This window comes from Nelumbo nucifera, chromosome 1, assembly GCF_055504915.1.
Source record: "Nelumbo nucifera cultivar China Antique chromosome 1, China Antique-T2T, whole genome shotgun sequence".
Classification (NCBI taxonomy): Eukaryota; Viridiplantae; Streptophyta; class Magnoliopsida; order Proteales; family Nelumbonaceae; genus Nelumbo; species Nelumbo nucifera.
In genome coordinates, this window is record NC_142649.1 from 188,619,596 (window position 1) to 188,642,155 (window position 22,560).

At 38.5% G+C, this 22,560-nt stretch overlaps 2 protein-coding genes and 1 pseudogene across 3 annotated transcripts in view; 2 read left to right on the forward strand and 1 right to left on the reverse strand.

Annotated features, from left to right (window-relative positions):
* The window catches only part of SMU1 (transducin family protein / WD-40 repeat family protein), a 52,005-nt gene extending 36,892 nt beyond the window's left edge, over nucleotides 1–15,113 (forward strand). Inside the window, exons 10-16 of the mRNA XM_010257234.3 lie at nucleotides 7,061–7,188; nucleotides 7,416–7,542; nucleotides 7,649–7,708; nucleotides 7,875–7,982; nucleotides 11,543–11,643; nucleotides 12,688–12,739; nucleotides 14,787–15,113. Coding sequence (XP_010255536.1) covers nucleotides 7,061–7,188; nucleotides 7,416–7,542; nucleotides 7,649–7,708; nucleotides 7,875–7,982; nucleotides 11,543–11,643; nucleotides 12,688–12,739; nucleotides 14,787–14,885 — 675 coding nt within the window. The 3' untranslated portion in view covers nucleotides 14,886–15,113. The remainder of the gene's footprint in view (nucleotides 1–7,060; nucleotides 7,189–7,415; nucleotides 7,543–7,648; nucleotides 7,709–7,874; nucleotides 7,983–11,542; nucleotides 11,644–12,687; nucleotides 12,740–14,786) is intronic.
* Nucleotides 15,114–16,328: 1,215 nt separating this feature from the next.
* Nucleotides 16,329–20,035, forward strand: LOC104596178 (RING-H2 finger protein ATL8-like). The gene is made up of 3 exons (XM_010257235.3): nucleotides 16,329–17,158; nucleotides 18,708–18,805; nucleotides 19,483–20,035. The coding sequence occupies exons 1-3, from the start codon at nucleotides 17,000–17,002 to the stop codon at nucleotides 19,835–19,837; spliced, it is 612 nt and encodes a 203-aa protein (XP_010255537.1). The 5' UTR covers nucleotides 16,329–16,999; the 3' UTR covers nucleotides 19,838–20,035.
* Nucleotides 20,036–20,220: 185 nt separating this feature from the next.
* LOC104596288 (pentatricopeptide repeat-containing protein At1g08070, chloroplastic pseudogene) lies at nucleotides 20,221–22,439 on the reverse strand (annotated as a pseudogene). Its single transcript, XR_016080806.1, has one exon. The product of XR_016080806.1 is annotated as a pentatricopeptide repeat-containing protein At1g08070, chloroplastic pseudogene (transcript).
* Between the last annotated feature and the right edge of the window lie 121 nt (nucleotides 22,440–22,560).

Genomic DNA, 22,560 nt, shown 5'->3' on the forward strand with positions numbered 1-22,560 from the left:
AATAGCTTTGGAAACAAAAGACTCAGAAGAAAAAGGCAAATGACTCATTATACCTATTGACATGATGACTCTGATGAGGAGGAAGCACATCCAGGAGGTAGATTCCATTCACTTCACGACCACTTCCAATCGTCCTCTTTGAATCTAGATCCTACAAGATATAATGACCAGGAGAAAAAATTACTGAACAGTTCAGGTTCTTAATCAAACTACTAATAGATAACAAATTAGTGCTCAATCTGGGAACATGAAGGACAGAGGGAAGGGAAATGGAATCACTGATCTTGACAGACCCCTTCCCAGGAATGGGAACATGGGATCCATCAAGACCCTGTCTCTGCCAGAACAGATCTGGTAAGAGGAAAAAATGGTGGAGCTATGGGTCATGTGCTCTGAGGCTCTAGAATCTATAATCCAAGGAGGTCCCTCCTTACCTGAAGTAGAAACATAATTTGTAGTGGCATGTGAACTACCTGTGTGAGCAAAGGAAGTAGAATGAACTCCACCAGAACCACCTGTACCTTGCTGTCCGCCTATTGCTGAACTAGAACTGGCTGTATCCCGTTGGTTCAGAAACTGCCCATACCTCTCAAGTTTGGCCCTTACTGTAGCAGCTGCAACAGACTCTAGAGCAGCTGTAGTAGGAGGGGCTGGAATGTCACCAGTGACTGCCTTGTGAGCATTTACCTTCGTATTTTTGAGTCTATTTGACACAAGATGTGGATGAAGCTTCTAGCAAGTATCTCTTGTGTGTTTAGGCTTACAGTAGTCACAGATCAAATCTTTTTTGTCTTCCTTCTTGATTTCACTGCCACCCCAGTCTCCACTTTGTTTAGGTCTCACAGTGCTAACCATGGTTGACTGATCAAACCCAGAATTTTTCATCATCACATTTCTCCTGGTCTCCTCCTTGACACAAAGGCATATGCCTAGGAGAGGGTAACACTGTCCCTGGAAAGAATGTGATGTCTTGCAATATCATACTCGAAGGCCAACAAGAAATTCAAACACCCTATACTTCTCTAGGTGTTTCTGGTAGGCAGTTGCATCCTTAGTGGTTTCCCAAGCAAATGTCTCTAAATGGTCAATCTCTTGCCACAGGGTTTTAAGGGCTGAAAAGTAAACTGCAATAGGTTTATCTCCCTGCCTTGTAGCAATAATCTGATTTCTCAATTGATAAGTCCTAGCAACATTCTCCTCTGTGAATAGGTTTCGGCAACCCCATCCCATATTTCCTTAGCTGTATTTGCCCATAAAAAGTTTTTACTTATATGGGGCAGCATGGAATTACACAGCCAAGTCATCACCATATAGTTCTCCTGTACCCACCGGGAGCTGTTAGTTTCGGGTTTCACTTCTTCACCAGTGATATACCCTAACTTCCCACGAGCACCAATGGCCATCTTTGCAGATTGTGACCATTCTAAGTAATTCGAACCATCCAACTTAACTGTAGTAATGGTCCCAGCCTGAAAAGGTCTCCAGCATCTCCTCCCACTGGTCCCATTTCACTCCCGAGCTTGTTTTCAACTCCGTAACCATCCATACTTCTCAAAAGGTGCAAAGAAAATTACTGTAATATGCAAGATGATCAAATGAAACACTTTTGGAACCAACGACACCTTTCTGGTGCCCTAGATGGTCCTCCCACAAAAGATTTCTTTTCTACGGGACGAGAGAAGAGAGAAGAGGCAGTCGCTCTCTCTAGAAACCTCCAAATCAGGTAGGACTTGAACCGCCCCCTAGAGAAAACTCCAAGGAACCCTAAAAAATTAGGGCACCACTTCCTAGGTCAAAATTGAAGAGTCCAACAGAAACAAGACTCCCCCTTTCTCCAGTTTTTCCTGATTTTGATGAGAAACCCTAGACCGGCTACAGGGTAAAACAGATTCACCAAAAAATCCAAAAATTGGGCTTACCTGAGATCTTTGATCAGCCTCTTAAATCACCATACAGTCGGCCGATCTAGGGCTGCATGAGAAAACAGCTCAAGGAACCTTCGGCCTTGCTTTGATACCAAGTAGAAATCACTGTTTGTAAATCAGGATGAATTCCTTGTGAAGAGAAAGAAGAAGAAGATGAAGAGTTTCAGCAGCAGAGAAGAAAAAGAGAGGAAAGAAAGAGTGAGATGCTAACTAGAATTGAAATTAGTTCTGGCCGCTAACCCCTCATTATATTTTATACTTAACTTAAAAGAATGAAAGATTACAAGAATGCCCTTACTAGGGCGGCTACTAAAGTAGCTGAACAGTCGCAACTTAAAAAACAAAAACTAGTGGGCCTAAAGCCCAACAGCTTCCTAACTTAACAACTTAAAATAAGAACAAAACAACTGGGCCCAATAACTAGAAATTGGCCCAACTCAACATATGCATCTTCTGTTTTAAGAGTGGGGATAGTATCAACCACCTTTTCTTATCTTTTCAGTATGTATGTGGGGTATTGAACCACTTTATCTCTCTATTTAGGCCATTGTGGACACCACCAACAAATTCAAGTTGGTCTCATCAATTTCCTTGTTACACAAAAAGGCAAAGACTGATGTTGCATTGTACAAGAAATGCAATGTTGTGGAGCCTGTGGGGGTGGGGTGACAGAAATGCTTTGAGAACAAGGAATTAATATATACATCAGCTTATAGAATTCATAATGTCAAAAGTATTATTGGATATTATCATGTGATGAACTTGAAGGGGTTGCCACGGATGAGTTAATGTGGGACTGTGAGATTGTTATTGGAATGTGAAACAGAAGAAAGCAAAGAATGGTGAAATGGAGGGCCCACAAGGTGGGAAATTAAACTTTGAAGGTGCAGCTTAGGCAGCCCAGGGACTTAGGTATTGGAAATGTGGTTAGAGATGATGGAGGAAACATTTTACTTAGTTTCTTGGGTTACTATAAAGGCTTAGGTTTGCTGCAATTGAAGGAGGGACAGGTCTACTAGTAGAAAGGGACTGCCAAATTATGGTTAGTTGGATGACATGAGGGGAAAAACGCCATGAGCTCAAAAGTCTTTGGCTAGAGAAGCAAAAACCTTGGCTACAAATTAGAACTGCTCATTCAAATAGATTCCAAGAGGTGCCAACAGCTTGGCAGATTCTGTAGCTTGATCAATGGTTCCAAGGGATAATAGGGGGTACACTAGGGTTAGAAGGAAGATTGCAGAGATTTTTTCCCCATAACTTAGGGTGAATAGCAAGATGCTGTTCTTGAAGGGATGAGATGTCCATCATATGGATGGCCGAACCCTGTAGGAAGGTTGGGCGAAATTTCAAAAAATTCTCTCCTATCTGGGAATCACATTCCCTATTTTAGAAAATTGCATTTTCAAGGATCAATCTTGAAACAAACCGGACTAGATCTGAAACCAAAAGGGAGGAGAGGGATATACCTGATACGGAGTAGCAGTAACTCCCAATGAAGGTGTTCACGCCCAAGGAGAAAACCAAAACCTGCTTCTACTGAAGATGGCACAGTGTGAGGTGAAGCATGATCAACAAGACAACTCTTTAGCAAGAACCGAATTCTTCAGCAAGAATAGAGTGGAGGGCTGGTGAGCACGACTTCAGATTGCTTCTTCTACCAAGAAGCAATATCAAGAACATTTCTTGATCACTCCCACAAGTGGAGATCGAACTGGGTAGGGGCAGCAAGAACAGGGAGAACTCTGCACTCTTTTGTGTCTTGTCTGGTGTGTTTTGCATGTCCGCCCTGCTCTCTTATTTATAGCCCTAAAGAGACAACCTCCTAATCTGATTAGGAGTTTCTTGGTCCAAATCTTTATTTGGACCTAGACTCTTTAAGTGATAAGGATAATCCCTTATCTTATCTACAGTTTAAGATCAACTTAATCCTAATCTGATTAGGAGTTTCCTGATCCAAATCTTTATTTGGATCTGGACTCTTTAAGTGGATAAGACTTATCCTCTTATCCTTATCTGCTGATCCAAAACCAGATTCACCCCTATTTAATTAATTTGATTAACCCATTTCGAAATTGGGCTTTAGGCCCATTAAGTTTATGTGCTCACTTAACCTCTTAACCTACTGCCCAGTTGGCTCTCTTTGTATGGCGTGGGACCCAAACATTGATCTATACATCAGCCACATGGGTTCAACCTAGCCTTTGTTACAAGGCCTGGCCGAATTCACTGTAGGAGACAGTGAACCCCTGAGCCCATCACTGTGGACTCTTAATGGGCCCAACATTTACACTAAATGGTCATTGGGTCCAGCTACCTTATGAGCAGATGCAAGATTAGCCCATCAGGTATTACCCTCAATGGTCTTACACTTAACCTCTCAGCCCATAATGATCAAACACTGCCCGACAAGAGATGACCTCTCCCTCGACTGCAAGGAACAATGCTGCACTCTCTACTTACATGGATCCCGGGAATTAAAACCTTTTGCAAACATTTTGAAACCATAATATATATGTAAATCTTTATATAAATATATTTTGCAAAAACAAATTTCAACGGTTGAAATCAACTGCCGACAATTTAGGTTTCCATCAGAGAGAGTGCATCCCCGATCATTCACTTTGTCTAACAAAGGGGCTGATCCTGTCACTATGATCATCCACTCAGATGAATTCTCGAACTGTCCCAACATGCCGAGGTTTTGACCCCCTCTAAGGATCTCACTGATTGGCATATCAAAGACAGCCCGATTCGACACCTAGTGTAGTACCATAATCGAGTCTAGGGGTCAGGTGTAACATTCCAGTTTTGCCCATCTATCTCCAAGGTCCAGGGCAATACTGGAATTTTGTTCCGGTTCAGGGTTTCAAGAGAACCCACACTGCATGTACCTGAGGTCTCACCCTGGCAGCTGAGACAAGCCACCCCAACCAACTTGGCGGCACATCAGTGTCAGCCTTGGCAGGATAAATCTCCCTAGATCTATCCAACGGTTGTGAAGATTCTAAACTAACACATTATTACATAGAAACACACCACAATGACATGAATCAATTATGTACTTTATTCATTTACAATAAATGTCAAAAGATACATCAATCTGATTGAAGCTAAGGGCATAACTGTCTAACAGTTCTTTTTGTACCTTGAAATTTACTCGTCTGCATTATAGCTTATAAGAGCTCTTTTTTTTTCATACAAATGAAAATCACTTTTTTCTTTTTGAGAAAGGTAAAGTATTGATATCGAAAATCACTTTATTGTTGCTGATAAGAAAATCTTATAGAAAGGATATCTTGAGTCCAATTTAGTTTCTTGGAAAAACTTTTAAAGAACTTTACATTTAAGATTATCATCATTGTCATCATCTATGCCTTGTTCCGACTGTATGGGATTAGCTACATGAATCTTATTTTGCTATTCAGTTCCATATCCATTGTTAAATTATGGGCCCTTGAATCATTTTTTTTTTCTTGAGAGAAGGTAAAGTATCATTATATTAAATATAAACAAAATGTATAGCAAGGTGATGCCCTTGAATAATTCCTTACTACAACTCATGTCCTTTTTGGTTTGCCTCTAGCTTTTCTAGCCCCTTCCACTTTCAACTCCCATTTTGGCAATCATCAAGATCTTATTCTTTTTGGGTACTACAGTGAAAGTCACACTTGAATTTTTTTTTTGCAAAGGAACTTGTCATTGTAACAGTTGATGATGGCCAGGGGCAGGAGGTGATATTAGGAGTTGGTGTCATTCCATTAATTGGATATAAGAGTTAAACTGAAGGGGTATTTTCTACATGCACATGCTACTTGTAGCACCAATAATCTTCATGGATTGTTGGGGTAAACAATTTTGTGGGGAGATGTATTTGTTCTTTTATGTTGGAACCTTGGCTTTGTCTCTGATACTTAACCTCTTCTGCGATTGTTATTGATTTGTTTTGATCAGAGTGGTTCATTGGATATTTGGCTTGAGATGAGTTGAGTGGCATGTAGTTGGATTCCAGTCATAGGATGGTTGTTTATTTTATAAGCTAATCTGGATCTCTTAAGAGTCAGGAGCTTTCACTATACAGATACATGTAGTTGGTTTCCAGTCATGGGGGAGATATTATAGGTCATGAGGAGATGTACAGACTACATGAAAACAGCAAAGAAATTGCGAAGGCAGAATTATTTCACTATACAGATTTTCCCTTAAGGTGCCCGGTTTAGCCAAACCCTCAGCTGTAGAGTTTATCTCCCTGGGAATCCAGGTTAGATTTACAGTCAAGATGTCCAAAATGTCTCTGGCCTCGGCTAGGTAATTTAGGTTAGAATAAACTTTTATTCCAGTTTATTGAGGTCTGATTAGTTATAGGTATTCTATTAGAGCTGATATTTTAGTCTTGCTCCAAGGTCTAAGGTTGTGTTATGGTGGAATGTGATTCTTAGATTGTCATTCATTGAATTATGATGGCTTGGATAGTTGCTGCTGTCTATGGCATCAGACTTCGGCTTAGGTATGAACATCTTGCTAAGATGGGAGGTTTCCTAGTTTTGTACCTCAAGCTCAGTTTGGAATTGGAAGGGGAGTACAAATACGAATATGTAGAGTACAAAACCTTGTATTTTGTATTATGTTATATTTATTTGCACTGTACATATTTGTATTTGTACTCTTTCCAAACTGAGCCTTAGCATCATTTTTACTTCAAATAAAATTTCTTATGATTCAATATAAAAGATGCTTTTTTTTATATTTTTAGATACAGTTGGTTGTAAGAAAAAAAGGTAGAGAAATAACAGAAATCAAGATTTCAAATTTATGATTGTGTTCAGCAATAGCTGTCCAGCACTTCACAATCATCAAGTAGGTCATATTTTCTATGGTATTCTTCAATGAACTTAAGTTTCTTTTGGAGGCATCATATAACCTAATGGAATTAGAGAATTTCCTTTTCAGCCAGTTACAAATTGTTTATCTTGGCTGTCATTGAACTGTTACTTTATTTGAAACTGGTAAAACCTGTATGCTTTTCCAATATATGTTAATGTAGTATCTTATGCAACTGTGATGTAAAGTTATCTATATTTACAGAAATCTGATCTTTAGTCATGAACTTGTGAGTAACTTCATGGTCACTGTTTCAGGTTTGGCGTTTGAGGACAGGCCAATGTTTGCGTCGTCTTGAACGTGCACATTCTCAGGGTGTTACAAGTCTTGTCTTCTCTCGAGATGGAAGCCAAATATTAAGCTCTTCTTTTGACAGTACTGCAAGGTTTTCTTAGAATCATGAAAATTTTTGTCCTATAACCTTTTTTGTAAAGTAACATAGACAGTAACACTCTAAGTCCACTGAAAAGCTTTGAAGTTATGTTTAGTTATTATCTTGCCTTCACTTTCTGTGGTCCTTTTCTTTTTTGCATTGAATTTTGGTATATAATTATCACTATTTCCTGCATTCTCATGGAAAACTTGAATAGATTAGTGTGTCAATTAATGCAGAATTCATGGCCTCAAGTCTGGAAAGTTGTTAAAAGAATTTCGTGGACACACATCTTATGTGAACGATGCTATCTTTACAAATGATGGAAGTCGTATTATTACTGCCTCCAGTGATTGCACTGTCAAGGTAGCTAACTTGTTGATCTGTCAAATCCTTTTTGTCCTCTAACTAACCAGATTTCTTTTGTTGTCTTCTTCTGCAACAAATGATCATCTTGTTGTGCTTATTACAGGTCTGGGACATGAAGACCACAGATTGTTTACAGACATTCAAGCCCCCTCCTCCTTTGAGGGTATGTTTTTTACTATAAAATTTGCATCTCCCTGGAGGTTGGAGTGCTTTTATTTGTTTTGCTTTCGTCATTGTTGGATTACTTTTATTTGTTCTGTGTGCTTAGCATTTTTATTTTGCTTAGCATAGTTTTTTGCAGCTAACTGTTGCACAATTTTCATCATTAGGGAGGTGATGCATCTGTCAACTCTGTTCATCTTTTCCCAAAAAATACAGATCATATCATAGTTTGTAACAAGACATCATCAATATACCTCATGACTCTCCAAGGGCAGGTAATTATTCTCTATTCATACAGGATTAAGTGTTATTAGAGTCTAATACTTGGTTTGATCATGCTTGTTTTGTGTAACACAACTCTCAAACTTATATATGAATTGCTGGTACTTTGAAAGTTTGCTTATAGTTGCAGGTGTATATGGAACTAGGTAAGTTAAGCTCTGAAACTAAGAATTTCTGTTTTTCATAGAATTAGGTTGTCTTTGGGTGAGTGGAAGAGGTAAAATCCTTGACATGAATACTGAATAATTCAGGCCTATGCCAAGGCATTTCTTGGAATAATGGTAAAACAGGTCAGCCGACTGGAATAATTGGTGTAAGGGTTTAATGATGATGATAATGTTGATGTACATGTCCTTGGTGTATGTATCCTAATTGTATACACATCTGCGTGTTGCTGTCAGACATGAGAATGAAGTCTCAGACACACTAATCTTTATGGACCCCAACATCAGATAGGTCATGTACTATCATGAGAAGGGTTTCTGGAGTAATTTTTTCACATAGAATCATAGATATGCATTGCAAATATGAGATCTTTCTAATATATGGTAAGGAGGCATGCAAATAAAATGATTTTCTAGAAGAAGATGATACATATGGGGATCCTATATATGGCATTTAGATAATAGTTAAGACAATAAACATGTCAGAATTTATTGGTACATAGTTTGAGGGAATATTGTTAATTTTTATGTTCTATTTTCTTCCGAGTACTTTACGTAAACCATTTCTTTTATTTGTATAAGAAATAATGCATCAAGGTCTTAATTTAATTTCAATCCATGGAATGGTTGGTTTCCCTGATGAGCTCTTATCTTAGAAATCTCAACCAGTCCGTTGATAATAACATTATAAAATGACTCCAGGAGAAACTGGTACTTGGACTGTTCTTTCCATCAATGTGCATCTGGCCTACTTGAGTTTACCAGATCTTCAAATGTCTATTGATATTAATATACTTGATTCTCAGTGCTCAGAGCTAAAATAGTATTCGTTAGGTTTTGTATGATTTAGTTGATTTCCCTGGTTCCTTTATATAATTGCATGGTAACTGGTAAATTTAGATTGGTGTATCATCCTAACTCTCTTTTGGTAGTGTCCGGGAAGATTTATCTAGGAGCCAGCTCCATGGAGGAGGGTGGATTCTGCCAAATACAGTGAAGTTGCATGTGGTTGGATATCAAGAAAAGTTAACACCACTTCTGATGTCAACTTTTGGTAGATATAATTAAGGCCTTAAGGGTTTGATGATTGTTCTCCCTTGGCTGAAACAAAGTGGGGGATGGATATAGGATCTGGTTCTGGGAAGAGACAACTGGTCTTGAAACATTTGATGCATGCGTTTAAGATTTTACAGGGGCTCTCATCTCAAATGAGGAGAAAATTAACGAGTACTTTCCCTTGGCAAGGCAATATGGTGATTTTGAACCTGGTTTTTGGCAGGCTATACTGGGCAGGAACTAACTGAGTTCCCCTTCTTACAAAACCTTGATAACCTTCGTATTTGCCTGAAGCACAGTCAGGGATGGAATTGTTTGGAAGGAGTGCCTGGAAGAAAGGTTCTTCAGTTAAATCCTTCTGTTTAGTTCATGCAAGAAAGATGGCTGACCAAGTAGAAGCTGATTCTTTTCGGACCTGCTTTGTTCTTATACAAGGTGCTCTAATTTGATCATCTTAACCAATAACGATGGGGGCATCCTGATCTCAAATAGATGGATGGCAATGTTTGAACCTGTTGAGAAATCAATGGGTCATTTATTTCTTTGTTGCCCAGATAGATCTGTTATATGGTAGCCCTTCTGTTTCCTCCTTGGACTGGGGGGGTGCTACCCCTTCAATGTGTTTCCTTTTGTATTCTTAGGAGCATTTTGAAGGGAAGAAAATTTTGAATTTTGTGTAACGAAACGGCTTTTATACTTGTGTATATGGGTGTAAGTACTGGACCATAATACCTGGCTACCTGTGCAGTGTGCTACTGTGTATACCTAGTATATTGGTGGACCTGTTATGTACTTGATGAAACATTGGATAGTGTATGGACACTTCAGGTGTATTCTATAGCATTAATACTTAGCTTAAACAAAACATTGGATAGTGCGTTAACAAAACTATACCATACAAAATCTGCACATATTAGACGTTTAATTAAATTTGGCAAGACATAAGTCTTGAGAAATGACATTTAGCTTAAAAACTATATACAGCAGTATGATATAAGCATATTATATGAGATATCTATACCCTTGTCTGTATCCGAGGTTGTAGGAAATGGTGAGTCATATCCCAGTTGGCTGTTTCCTGTATCAATCCTTTCAATATCTATGTCTGGACTATTCATCAAAAAAATATCTATGTCTGGACTTTGTAGCTTCTGATTGATTGGGTCTGCTTTGGAAGATTTTAATGGGTTAAAAGTGGTCTTATATTTAATCGCCTCTGTTCTGGTGTAGGTGATAATGCCATAAAGGTATTTTGTGTGTTTGAGTGCCCTTTTTTTTACATCTTTGTACTTACATATCTGAGATTCTGAATGAAGTTCCATTATCTTCTGAATGAAATATTTTTGTTACTTGTTCCCAAAATACCCTAGTAATTGCATGTAAATAATTTTGATTAAAAAATTGAGATGGTTGCTTCTTAAGGCTTGTTATTTGTAGCCAATTGTATTAGAATTATTTTCCTCTATGTAGTAGAAAGGACAGGGTCAGAAATAGTCATATGAAGGAATCTAGGAGTTGATCCTATAGTGATAGAATGAGATAAAGCTGACTAAGGCTAAGTTTGAGAGTACTTAAAAATAAATGCTTCGAATAAGCACTTATTTTGGGCCGGGACCACACCAATAAGCACTTATTTGTGTTTGGGAAATAAGCCCAAAATAGGTGCTTGTTCTGAGAATAAGCACTTATTTAAGAGGCCCAAAATTTGGGCTTATTTTTAAGTGTTTATTCAACAAGTGCTTATACTTCTTTATGGCCTATCTTGACCCGCCACGTCATTTTATAATACCTATACTACCCCTGTTTAAAATAGGTGCTTTTTCACCAAACACTTGTAAGTGCTTATTAGAATAAGCACTTGTTTTTAAGCAATTATTCAATAAGCACTTATTTTTCAAATGAGCACTCCCAAACCTAGCGTAAGATGGTTTGGTCGCATGCAGAGAAGACCATCTATGGCACCCATAAATAGAAGCGATCTCTTACAAGTTGAAGGGGGTAGAAGAACTAGGGGCAGACTGAAAAGGACATGGATTGTAGTAAGAAATGATTTAAGTGCTCATAATTTAGCAATGGATATGTATCTATCAAAAGAAAAAAATTACAACGGTATGATGCTAAACTAAATGAAATGACGAAAAAGGATTTGTATGGCCAATGCCATATAGTTGGGACAAGTCTAAGATGATAATGACCTTGCATTTAAATAAACTGTTCAGATTTCCAATCAAAACTAAACTGTTTATTTCTCATCAATTTTATATCATTGTTTTGGCAGGTTGAGGGATTTATTATTGACAAAACATGGTGGTTTTCTGAATGTTTTGGTGCAGGTAGTCAAGAGCTTCTCATCTGGTAAAAGAGAGGGTGGAGACTTTGTTGCAGCCTGTGTATCGCCGAAAGGAGAATGGATTTACTGTGTTGGGGAAGATAGGTATTAGCTTAGATGTCTTGGGATTTTTCACTTTGTATTAGCATCTTTACCACCCTTTGGTTGTCCCCACTATGTGATGCAATTTGTCAAATCTCTTATGACAACATCTGTCATGCCAACATTTCTTATTCATTTGATATTGTATTTTATATCACCTTTGCACAACTCTCATTGATTTGTCATGCTCCATTAGTATTGTTGGTTGTGTAATTATATAATCAAAATGATTCCTAGAGAAACTGAATGAGCAATATAGGGTGGTTCTGAGGCAAATGTTGATAAAATTTACAGAGCAATGAATATTCCATGTGTAGTTTCTGACTTGTCATTTTATCATTGCCTGACTTGCTGTGACCCACCTATGATATAAAATATAACCTTCAATTTCTGTCTATTTTATAGACTTGATGTAGTTAATACAACATATTTTCTGATTATAATCATTAGATTCCATTCTGAGAGCAGCAACTTTGTACAAAAAAGAAAGCCAAAGAAGATTAGGTCTGTATCCGGTTAACCCCTCCCCAGACCCCAGATATCTGGACCAACATTGCATAATGATCTTTAATCATTACATTCCATTGTTCCCCATTTGTATGGTGAATTTACAGAAGGTTTGGGCACTTTGGTTGGTCTTGACTTTACTGGCCGAGTTTGTCTTCTAAATTGCTTTGTTTCCTCTCTATAATTGTATTACCAAAAACTTTCATCTTTTTCTAGATTTTTTATGCCCTGACATTAAAGTCATTTGCTCTTTCATATTATCTTGGTCCTAGTTTGGTTCTGTAATGTTCTTACCCTTCAATGTGCCCCGTATTTCCTGTGTCATCGCTAGTTGATTGAAGGACCTATTAACATATAATTACATGTTTTCCTCTCTAATATAATTCAAGGGCCTATATATTAGAACTTGTCAAGTCACCAGTCTTTTAATTACCTTTTTTGTTTGTTATATATACATTGGTTGTTTAGTCCACCTTTCTTTTCTGTTTATCATAGTTTCAAGTAAAGTTTGTTAATGAGATCAATTGATATTATTTGCAGGAACATGTATTGCTTCAGCCACCAGTCTGGTAAACTGGAGCATCTAATGAAGGTAAGCTTGAGGATCTGATAATTTTCCTGACCTTGTAATTGTCATGAGTACTTTGTCTTTTTTGATGAATGAATACTAATCTGACTTGGAAATTCACACTTCTATGGTTTATCATTACCTAATAGGAGATTTTGTATTGAAATTGCAATGAAGCGTTAGGATCTGATAATGTCAATCCTTAGACACATGCATGCTTACATACATGGATACATGTTTCTTAAATAAGCCATTTGGATTTATCTAGATGATCCAACTTATTTCCTGTGATGTGAGAGATTATGTGGTCAATTCAAACTATCTATTAGGTAGGGGACCCTTCAGATTGGCCATTGTTCACTCCACCAGCACAAATGAGGAATCATCCTTTCTCTGTGACCCAACCACTGGTTGAAGGTCTCATCAATTATTATGGAGTCCTAAGCTCTATTTGTAATTCAGAAGATGCCCAAGGAAAAAGGGGCGTAGCTTGAACATGTGGAAATTGTTCTTTTTGGGAAGAAAAGAATGCCAGAATCTTCTAAGGCAAGCATCAATCCAGAGCATCGGCCATTGATCGGATTGAAGTCAGAGTTAGTCATTTGGTAAAAACAAAGGGTACAATCCCCCCTCCTCACCTCCTCCCCCCCAATTGACTGGATAAAGATGAACTTTGATGACTGTAGCATTGTGAACCTTGGGGCATCAGGAATAGGAGTCTTTCATAGACGTGAAGGAGATTCGATATTGGTATGCTAAAGCCATAGGGATTGGAAATTTGGTATAAGCAAAATTACAAGCCACAGTTCAAGGACTGATATTGGTTTACTACATTAGGTTTTAGAGGCAAAACGAATAGCCTTTGGTCTCTTAGACATCGTTTTCAAGAAGCTAGATTGCTAGATCATAAATTGGATCTATCATTTATTGGGTTCCCCAGTCTGCCAACTTTCTTCTGGATTCTTTAGCTCGAGGACTAAACAGGCAGAGCCTGATTTGGGTTGGTCCTCTGAATGTTATCTGGAGCAGCATTGGACTAGCCCCATGTCACAGTGTAAATATATAGTTTTTTGATAAGTGCTATAATTGTATTCTAAAGAGGGAGAGAAACCCTCAAAACTGTACAAAAGTCAATACAATTGAATCATTTATTTTATTCATGTTTATTGTTAAACTATTGACATTTGCAATCACTCGTATATAATTCATGCCCACTGGTTTTGAAAATACAATATCATCAAACCTTAAAGAAACTGTATATGTCATGGTGTAAATATGATGACATACGTAGATACTGTTTGAACTTTTTTCATCGATAAGATTTTTTTTACAAGTTACTGGTGAAAAGAAAAATATGCAAGGAGTTCCTTGATTGAAATTTGCCCTATTAATTGAGGGTGGAGGGAAACGAATAGGAGGCTCCTTTGTTTCCCTAATTATGCTGCCATGTATAAAATCTTGGTTTATTAGAATTGTTCTACTTTATTTACATATAAAAGAGCATTCCTTCTTGAGTCTACAACTGACTGAACCAAGGTTTTTAAAACCGGGCTGAACTGGGAACCGTTATGGGATCTGGTTCCCGGGTCGAACGGTCCAAATGGACGACCCACTCTGACCAAAAAATGGCCAAAAACCATTGTCCTGGTTGACGGTTCGACTGCCCGGGTCAGTGGTTCACTGACCAAATCAACGGTTTTTTGCCAAAAAGTGGTTTTGGGGTGAAACGGAACCGGTTCCTGTTTTTTCCAGTCTGAACATCCGGTCCAGTCCAGTTTTGAAAACACTGGACTGAACAATATGTCTTGTCTGGCTGATTGGTCTGGAATCTGTGCTGTGTAGTGATGTTTGGTTGACTGACTAAATCCCCAGTGAAAAGAAATCCAAAATGCATGTCTATGTATAGTGCAAATATGCTTATATGCATACTGAGTTGGGCAGAACTTTGTGCGACTAAGATGTGTGGATGTTAATTCCTTTGCCAATGCATGATAAGTGTGCAAATTTGACATTGCAAAATATGTGCTAACTTCAATGATTGTATCTTTCATTGTTTTCTGATTGTCGACAGGTACATGAAAAAGATGTCATTGGTGTCACTCACCATCCTCACCGGAATGTGGTGGTTACATACGGTGAAGACTGCACAATGAAGATTTGGAAACCGTGAATTTTGTTTCCATCGGATTTCCCCACCCTCTTTGCAAAACGAGCTTTAAGCTATTTTGTACTATTTCTCATTGGCATCATAGTACGGCTCTCTTTATGAATGAAGAGTTGACTGTAATTCTTTTTGTTTTGAAACCCAAGGAAGTGTATTTATATGGCTACTGAATTTGTAAAAAATGTAACATCCAAAAAGGGGAAAAAAAGAACTTTGTAGGGAATGAGAGTCAAACGAACGAGCTGCCTGTAAGAGAAATAAAATTAGAAACAGAACGCAATACAAACAAAATTCCATGCAAACCTGTAGGAATGCAACCTGGGTTGGGCCAAAAAGAATGCAAACTAAAGGGGTTGGACTTTGAAGATTGGGCTAGGATTATAGGATTAGAAAATGCAGTTGGTTATCTCGGGAAATCGTATCCAACACGAACCTAGCCGATTTTATTTTTATACATCATGTATTTATGATACATGGTCCTGATTTTATTTATTTATTTATCAGTTGATGTGATAGCCTGATAGGGGGAGGAGAAAGAGTTGTATTAAGTATTTAAATATTGAAGTATAATTGATGATTGAGAACCTTGTGTTGGGTTTGGAAGACCTCAACCCATGCCAACCAGGCCTATGTTGCCACCCTAGAAGCTAAAATCCTGCAATCAACTGGAGAAGTCCAAACTAGATGATTGATGAGTGAATTTATTACATCCATGGCTGTCAGCTGCAATTGGGTATGTTGTTCTGATGTCAAATGCTAAATCTCATCATCTCATGGCGCTTTGAATGAAAGCGTTAACACTCTCAAGGTCGAACCTAGTGCTAATGGGGCTGTGCCTTGTGGGATCCATTGGATCAGTCCACTAGATGTCAATACAAGATGACGGTTGTTCAACAGGGTTAGCAAAAGATGATCCCATGATGGTCCAATCAGTGGATTGGCACCATGTATGCGGGTTGGTCCACATTCATTGCCACTATGGGGCATATTAATTAGTCCAATACTACAATGTTGATCAGTTGATGGACACGGAACTGTATCAGCCTAAGCAGGAGTGCGACAACTTGTGTACATCATATTGGAATTTAGCTAGTGGTGTCTACTCAAGTTTAAGGTCCCCACTCACTTTTGCTACCTGGGCTGCTGGCTTCTGCATTTGTTTTTGTTTCTCCATAAAATGGATGTTAAAAAAATTTTAGACTGAAATATTTTGTATTTCAGCAAATAAACCCGTCTTCTTTATATGGAAAACTTATTATATATATTTTCTTTTCCTTTTTGCCCAAACAAAATTTCACATAGCCCAAATATTTCGGCATGAGAAGTTTTCCGTCCATTGGCTAGCTTATTAGAACAATTGAAAAACCAAAAAGCGTATTACATAATAACATAAAAAAGCCAAGCAGGTCGTTACAAAAGATACAGATTGGTCATTGGTGCAACTGAACTGACCCACTTCGCGCTCTCTCTCTCTCTCTCTCTCTCTCTCTCTTGTTCGAGTAGAAAAAGTGAAACACAAAAATATCTTAGAGAGTTGGGATAGAATGGAACCTGTACATTATCAGAGTTTCCTAGCATTCTCCCACTTTTCTAGATATCGAAGTAAATTGGGAAGGAGAGATGCACCTCTTAAATTAGTAGATCTTATCCAACCAAACGCAGCAAAGAAATGGGAGGATTCCTTAGCTGATCCACGAGAAGAATCTCCTACCTTCTCTCTCTTCTTAATCTTAAATTGTTATTTGCCGCCAAGCTCGCAACCTTCCTTCCATGGCCGTCCGATGCTCATTGCAAATTGGCGGGTCCCTCTAATTGTGACCGCACCGTTGCTGCTCCAAGAGCCAAAAAACAAGATGAGAGAGTCTTCCTTCTCGGCATTTCTCCTCTCATCCACACCTTCGGAATTAACTTTGAGTCCATGCAAAGCGATTTCGATTCCAGATGGGTTGTTGGTTTATGACTATTTCCCGCATTCTTGAATCGAAACCTGTATGATTCCTCGAAGTCGAAGCATTCTGATCTGGATTGTTGTAATTGTTGTTCTTGGTGGTGTCCTTGTGTTCCTTCTTGAAGGGGCGGGTGATCTTGTCTTCTGGGTCTGAAGTGGGTTAGTCTTAGAGATGTTAGCTTCTGGTATGAACTTGATCACAACTGTGATCGGGTTTGGGATGAGCGCGACGTTTATTGTGTTTGTCTGCACAAGACTAATATGCGGGAGGATCCGCACAGTTGAGTCCCGCCCGGTATTCGAGATGGACTCCAGGGCTGATGTTGAGCAGGTATGCTTGATTCTGAATATTGGATTTGGCTGTTTTCTCTTATGATTCATGGTCTATGATCCCTGATCAGGTTATCCCCATTTATTATCTCTAAAATTTTAAACTGAAGTTCTAACCTATATGCTTTACTGAGTTCTGTTTGAGCGGGTTTGGTTTGATATATGGGTTCTGTTGTGTTGCCCTTTTTTATGCATCACTTTTTCAGGAGAAATTTGTTTTTTTTTTGTTTATTAATATTTAGAGAATCATGTTTCTTTGCTTTTTTGTTCTACATTTTTTGCAACTTTTCTTGCTTCAGATAAATTTATAGAAAATCATATACATTTTTCTTAGAAATGTCATAAGATTATATATATATATATATATATATATATATATATTTGTATATAAAAACTGAAAGCCTGAAAGAACCGGAAGATTCATTTTACCATTATTTCAATCTGTATCCTGTTGTTCAAGTAGTTGCTACGCCCTATCTTACCACTTGCCTAAAGCAGTGGATGCTGTAATCACATTCAACATCGAACTGAATTAATCACACATAATGCTCTTAACCCAATATTGATGAAAAAAAACTTAAAAGAATGACTTTAAATAGGTTTTAAATAATCTAAATAAAGCTTCAATTTAATAATGGGTAATGTAAATGGAAAGAAACTTAAAGGTACTGAAACTGGTCACAATGAGCTTAATTTAAATAACATGAATCAGTGAAATTCTAAAATTGACAAATCATTTACTAACTGATTGTTTTCCTTGATAAAAGGTTTCACTGGTAAGTTTTAAATCAAAACCCTTGAGATTGACAAATGATTAATCCTATCAGAATCATAAGATTTTGATGACATTGTTAAAACACATCCTTTGCATGTCCAGCATGTCTGGAGATATGGATGTGAACAACCAATGTAACTAGGACTGCTTTTGCATGATGCATGACCTTAAACACAAATGAGGCTGAGAATATAAAAAGAATTGTGGTTCAAACTCAATGGTGGTTGTTTGGTTATGAGGTTTGTGTTGCTTACTAAAGGGACATGACCTGTAATTTCCCGTGCAAGTGATTTTTATTTGACATTCTGTGTGGCTATGGAGATTGATTGACAAGTAGTGAAAAACTTGTTTTCCTAACTAAACAGATGCACGGTGCTTCTGCCATTTAAATATGTGTGCATTCCACTAGTGATCTTACTTTAAAGTCATGGGCAATATGTAATTTTTTTTCCTTTTTCATAGATAGGCAATTTGTAGTTAGGACAAACATTCCACCAACTTCCAGGGATTGCTTCCTCATCTTTGTAATTATGTGCCTTTTCTACATGGCAAATTATTATGAAATCAACTGTTTCCCATATCTGGTATGAAACTGTTATCTGTTATGTCAAAAGGTTTTTGTACAACAATAGGTGAGGTATTACCCTTGTTACTATCAGAATTCAGAAATGTGGCAGGGTTGGTAGACTGGAACCTTATTTTATTTCCATCATTCTACTATAATTTTAGAATCTCTGATTCTTATGGTTTTAAATCGTTTGGAATTTGTTGACAGCCAGAACATAGGACTAGTGGGCTTGAACCAGTTGTGGTTGCTGCAATCCCCACAATGAAGTTTAGCAGGGAGGCTTTCAGTTCTATTGAAGATGCACAGTAAGTTTTGATCCTTTATTATCTGGAAATATTCCTTCTCTCTCTCTCTCTCTCTCAGACATACACGTATACTCACACATTCACAAGATGACTCCAGATCTGCTGCTTGCAAGGATCTGTGTATGGGCTATATCCAATCATGGGTGAACACATCAGTGTTTTCTACACATGGGACCCCATCTAGGTGTACAGAACACTGGTGTATTCACTCATGATTGGTTATGTGGACTGTTATACACAGCCTTGCAAGCAGCAGATCCCAACGCTCACAAGACCATTTAGTGAATGGTAATATGATCCCATGCGGGAAATTTTTGTGGGGCCTGATGTAGGGAGACCTTGATCCTTTCTTACGTATACTTTAGACAATTTTAAGGAGCCTCAAGGCAAGTAACGGCAGGGAAACGTACATTTTTATTTTGTCATGTACAACACTGAGGTTTGCAACCCAATTAAAAATTTCTATTATGGTTGGTAACCTAAATTTTACAGTTACTAGTTAGCATACATGTAGGTCTTCAGTGACCCCATATAGTTGTGACAAGGCTTAGTTGAGTCGAGCTCCTGTTAATAATAACTCATGAAGAGGTACTATACTTTGGTGCCTGCAATTTTGTCTTTTATATTTGTAGTTATAGTTAGGATATTAAGATTTTATTATGTTTATGTTACTGCAGGTGTTCAATATGTTTGTCTGAGTATGAAGAGAAAGAAATATTGCGAATTATGCCCAACTGTAGCCACAATTTTCATTTAGCCTGCATTGACCAGTGGCTACAAAAACAATCAACCTGCCCAATTTGCCGCTTTCCTTTAAAAGAATCCTTTGAGAGAAAATGTGTGGGATCACCGACACTCACTATGCTCCGTTGGTCAATGGATAGTCCTCAGGTTGTGAATGACCAATCTCACCAATGGTTGCTACCTGATAGTGAGCATCCATTAGAAAATGGAGGTAACCAAGACAATCATGAATCAACAACCAGAAACCTAGAATCTGCTCCTATTACAGAATCAGAAACAAGGAGATAGCAAAAGCAAGGAGATTAGTGGATTTCAGAGAATATATTATTCCTTGGCTTCTTGGAGGCAATGAATGCATATAAAGAAATCCAACATGCAACTGAAATTTCCCTGAATTCTGATCTATTGGTGAATTGTTGTAATTACAAAATGTATCTGGGTCTTGAGATGTTGAAAATTTCCATGAAAATAAATTTGCAGTTGACATTTCTTACGTCTCATTGGTACTGAATTCCCCACAATCTCTTACAATTAACTTTTTGGGTTACTTGAATACCAGATAAGTAGTTGCCTCATGCCTGCTAAAGGGACTGGGTATATAATTATATATTATAAGTAGGGATTCTTTTGAATGTTTTGCGGTAATTTGCATTGTTAACAAAAAAAAAAAAGGAAGAAAAGAAAAAACGTGGTATTTGGCACTGAAGGATGAGTTTACATATGAATTGCTCACAAATCATTTTTGTGCTTACCAATAAATACCGCAAGTTATTTTACCAGAAATCCTTGCACGAACATGAACCCTCTCTGAAATGATGAAAGCGACTCCTGTCCCTTGCTATTATCTCCCGATTAAATGCCTTGGAGATGACCTTCACAAAAGAATGGCAATCCTTGCAAACCCGTAGGTTCTTCACAATCCGAATTGGTGAACCAGGGGTAGTGTTTATTAAGCCAAAAGCAATAGCCAGCTTTTCACTGTGTAAGAAGAGAGAATTTTCTTTCTCTTCCTCTTCTATATCAAACAAGACCTCCGTGGTGCTCGGGACATGGCTACCAACCAACTTGACCCTCTGACACATCTCTTCCACCATCATATATATCTCCCTAGTTTGATGGTGTGACCTATCACCTGCAACAAACTGATGAATCATACCATTCATCTCAATCCAACTGCAGCCTGGGGTTTTCTCTATCCCTTTCAATGTCATCTGGTTCCTTATTTTCAGCGCAGCATCCCATTGGTGAAAACCAGCATAGAGATTTGATAACTGCACATAACGTCCACAAGAATCAGGTTCTAATTCGATTATGCGCTTACCCACTTTGTCTGCAAGCTCAAAGTGCCTTGCACTTCTACAAGCGCCAAGAAGAGTAGCCCACAAGGCTGCACTAGCCTTGATGGGCATATCCTCTATGAAGGACAAAGCATCGCTGACGAGCCCAGCCCTACATAACAAATCAACCATACATCCATAGTGTTCCATCCTTGGTTGAATGTGATAGACCTCTTTCATTGATTTGAAGATCTTAATGCCCTCATCGACCAATCCTGCATGGCTGCATGCACATAACAATCCAATGAAGGTCACGTCATCAGGCATTACCACCCCTTCATGCTTCATCTGCTGGAAAAGCGCCATCGCCTGAAGGCCATGACCATGCATTGCCAGCCCTCCGATCATTGTGTTCCATGTGAATACATTTCTTACTCTCATATTGTTGAATACCTGGAGGGCAAAATCTATGCTCCCGCACTTGGCGTACATGTCAACAAGGGCTGTATCGAGAATGATGTCATGGTCTATTCTGTACTTGTCAATTAAGATATGGATATACTTGCCTTGGTCCAGTGCACCTGTCTGAGCACAAGCTGATAGCACGCTCACGAGTGTCACCCCATCTGGTCGGATCTTCTCTGACTGCATCTGCCCGAAGAAAACCAGCGACTCTTGGAAACAACCTGAGGTCGTTAACCCAGAGAGCATGCTAGTCCATGTCAGCACATCCCTCTCGGGCATCCTATCAAAGAGCTCTCGTGCAGAATCCAAATCCCCACATTTGCAGTACATATCAAGGATTGCATTCCCCACTCGAAGGTTCTTCTCCAGGTCGAGTTCTTTTGTGTAAGAATGGAGTAATCTTCCTTGTTCCAAGTTATCTGATTTGGCACAAGCTGAAAGCAAACTGAGAAATGTCACAGCATCTGGTTGAACATTATCTGATTTCATTAGCTCTTCAAACCAAGTAAAAGCCTGCTCATAAAAGCCTCTTTCGATATACGCCCCGATCATGACATTCCATGTCACAACATCTCGTAGAGGATTCCCATCAAACAACCTCCGAGCGGCATCGGAATAACCACAGTTAGCGTACATCTGAATCAAAGAATTGAGCACAAACACATCGGATTCGAGTCCAACCTTCACAATCTCACCGTGAAATCTCCTACCCAATTCGGGTGCCAACGAGCGAGCACAGGCTGTTAAGACAAAAGGGTAGGTGAAGTTATCGGCTGCAACACCAAAGCGAATCATGAAGTAGAAAAAAGAGATCGCCTCAGATGGATTGCCATTCCTGGAGTAGCCTCTGATCATGGTGTTCCAGATGAACATATCTGGGTTTCCAATCTGGGTGAAGATTTTGTGGGCGTAATTTAGATCCCCCATTTCGGATATTGCAAGGAAGGATATGAGCTTGCTTACGACGCGATTTTCAGCGAAGAGATGGTTACGGAGGAGAAATGCGTGAGCTTGCTTGGTTTTCTTGATGCTAGTACAGTGGTTCTTGAGCCAGTCCGTGGACATATGTTTAATCCATTTCGAGCAGGAAGAAACCATCATCCCGAAAGAACCTTCATCTCAGTCCGAATTCAGAAGAACTCATCATCAGTCCGTCGACATACGGAAATTTAAATTTTCAAAAGAACCCAGTCAAAACGGCTACATAAATTCAAGGGTATATATGTCATCTTACATTAACAACACTCGGTCATATAATTTCAACTTGGC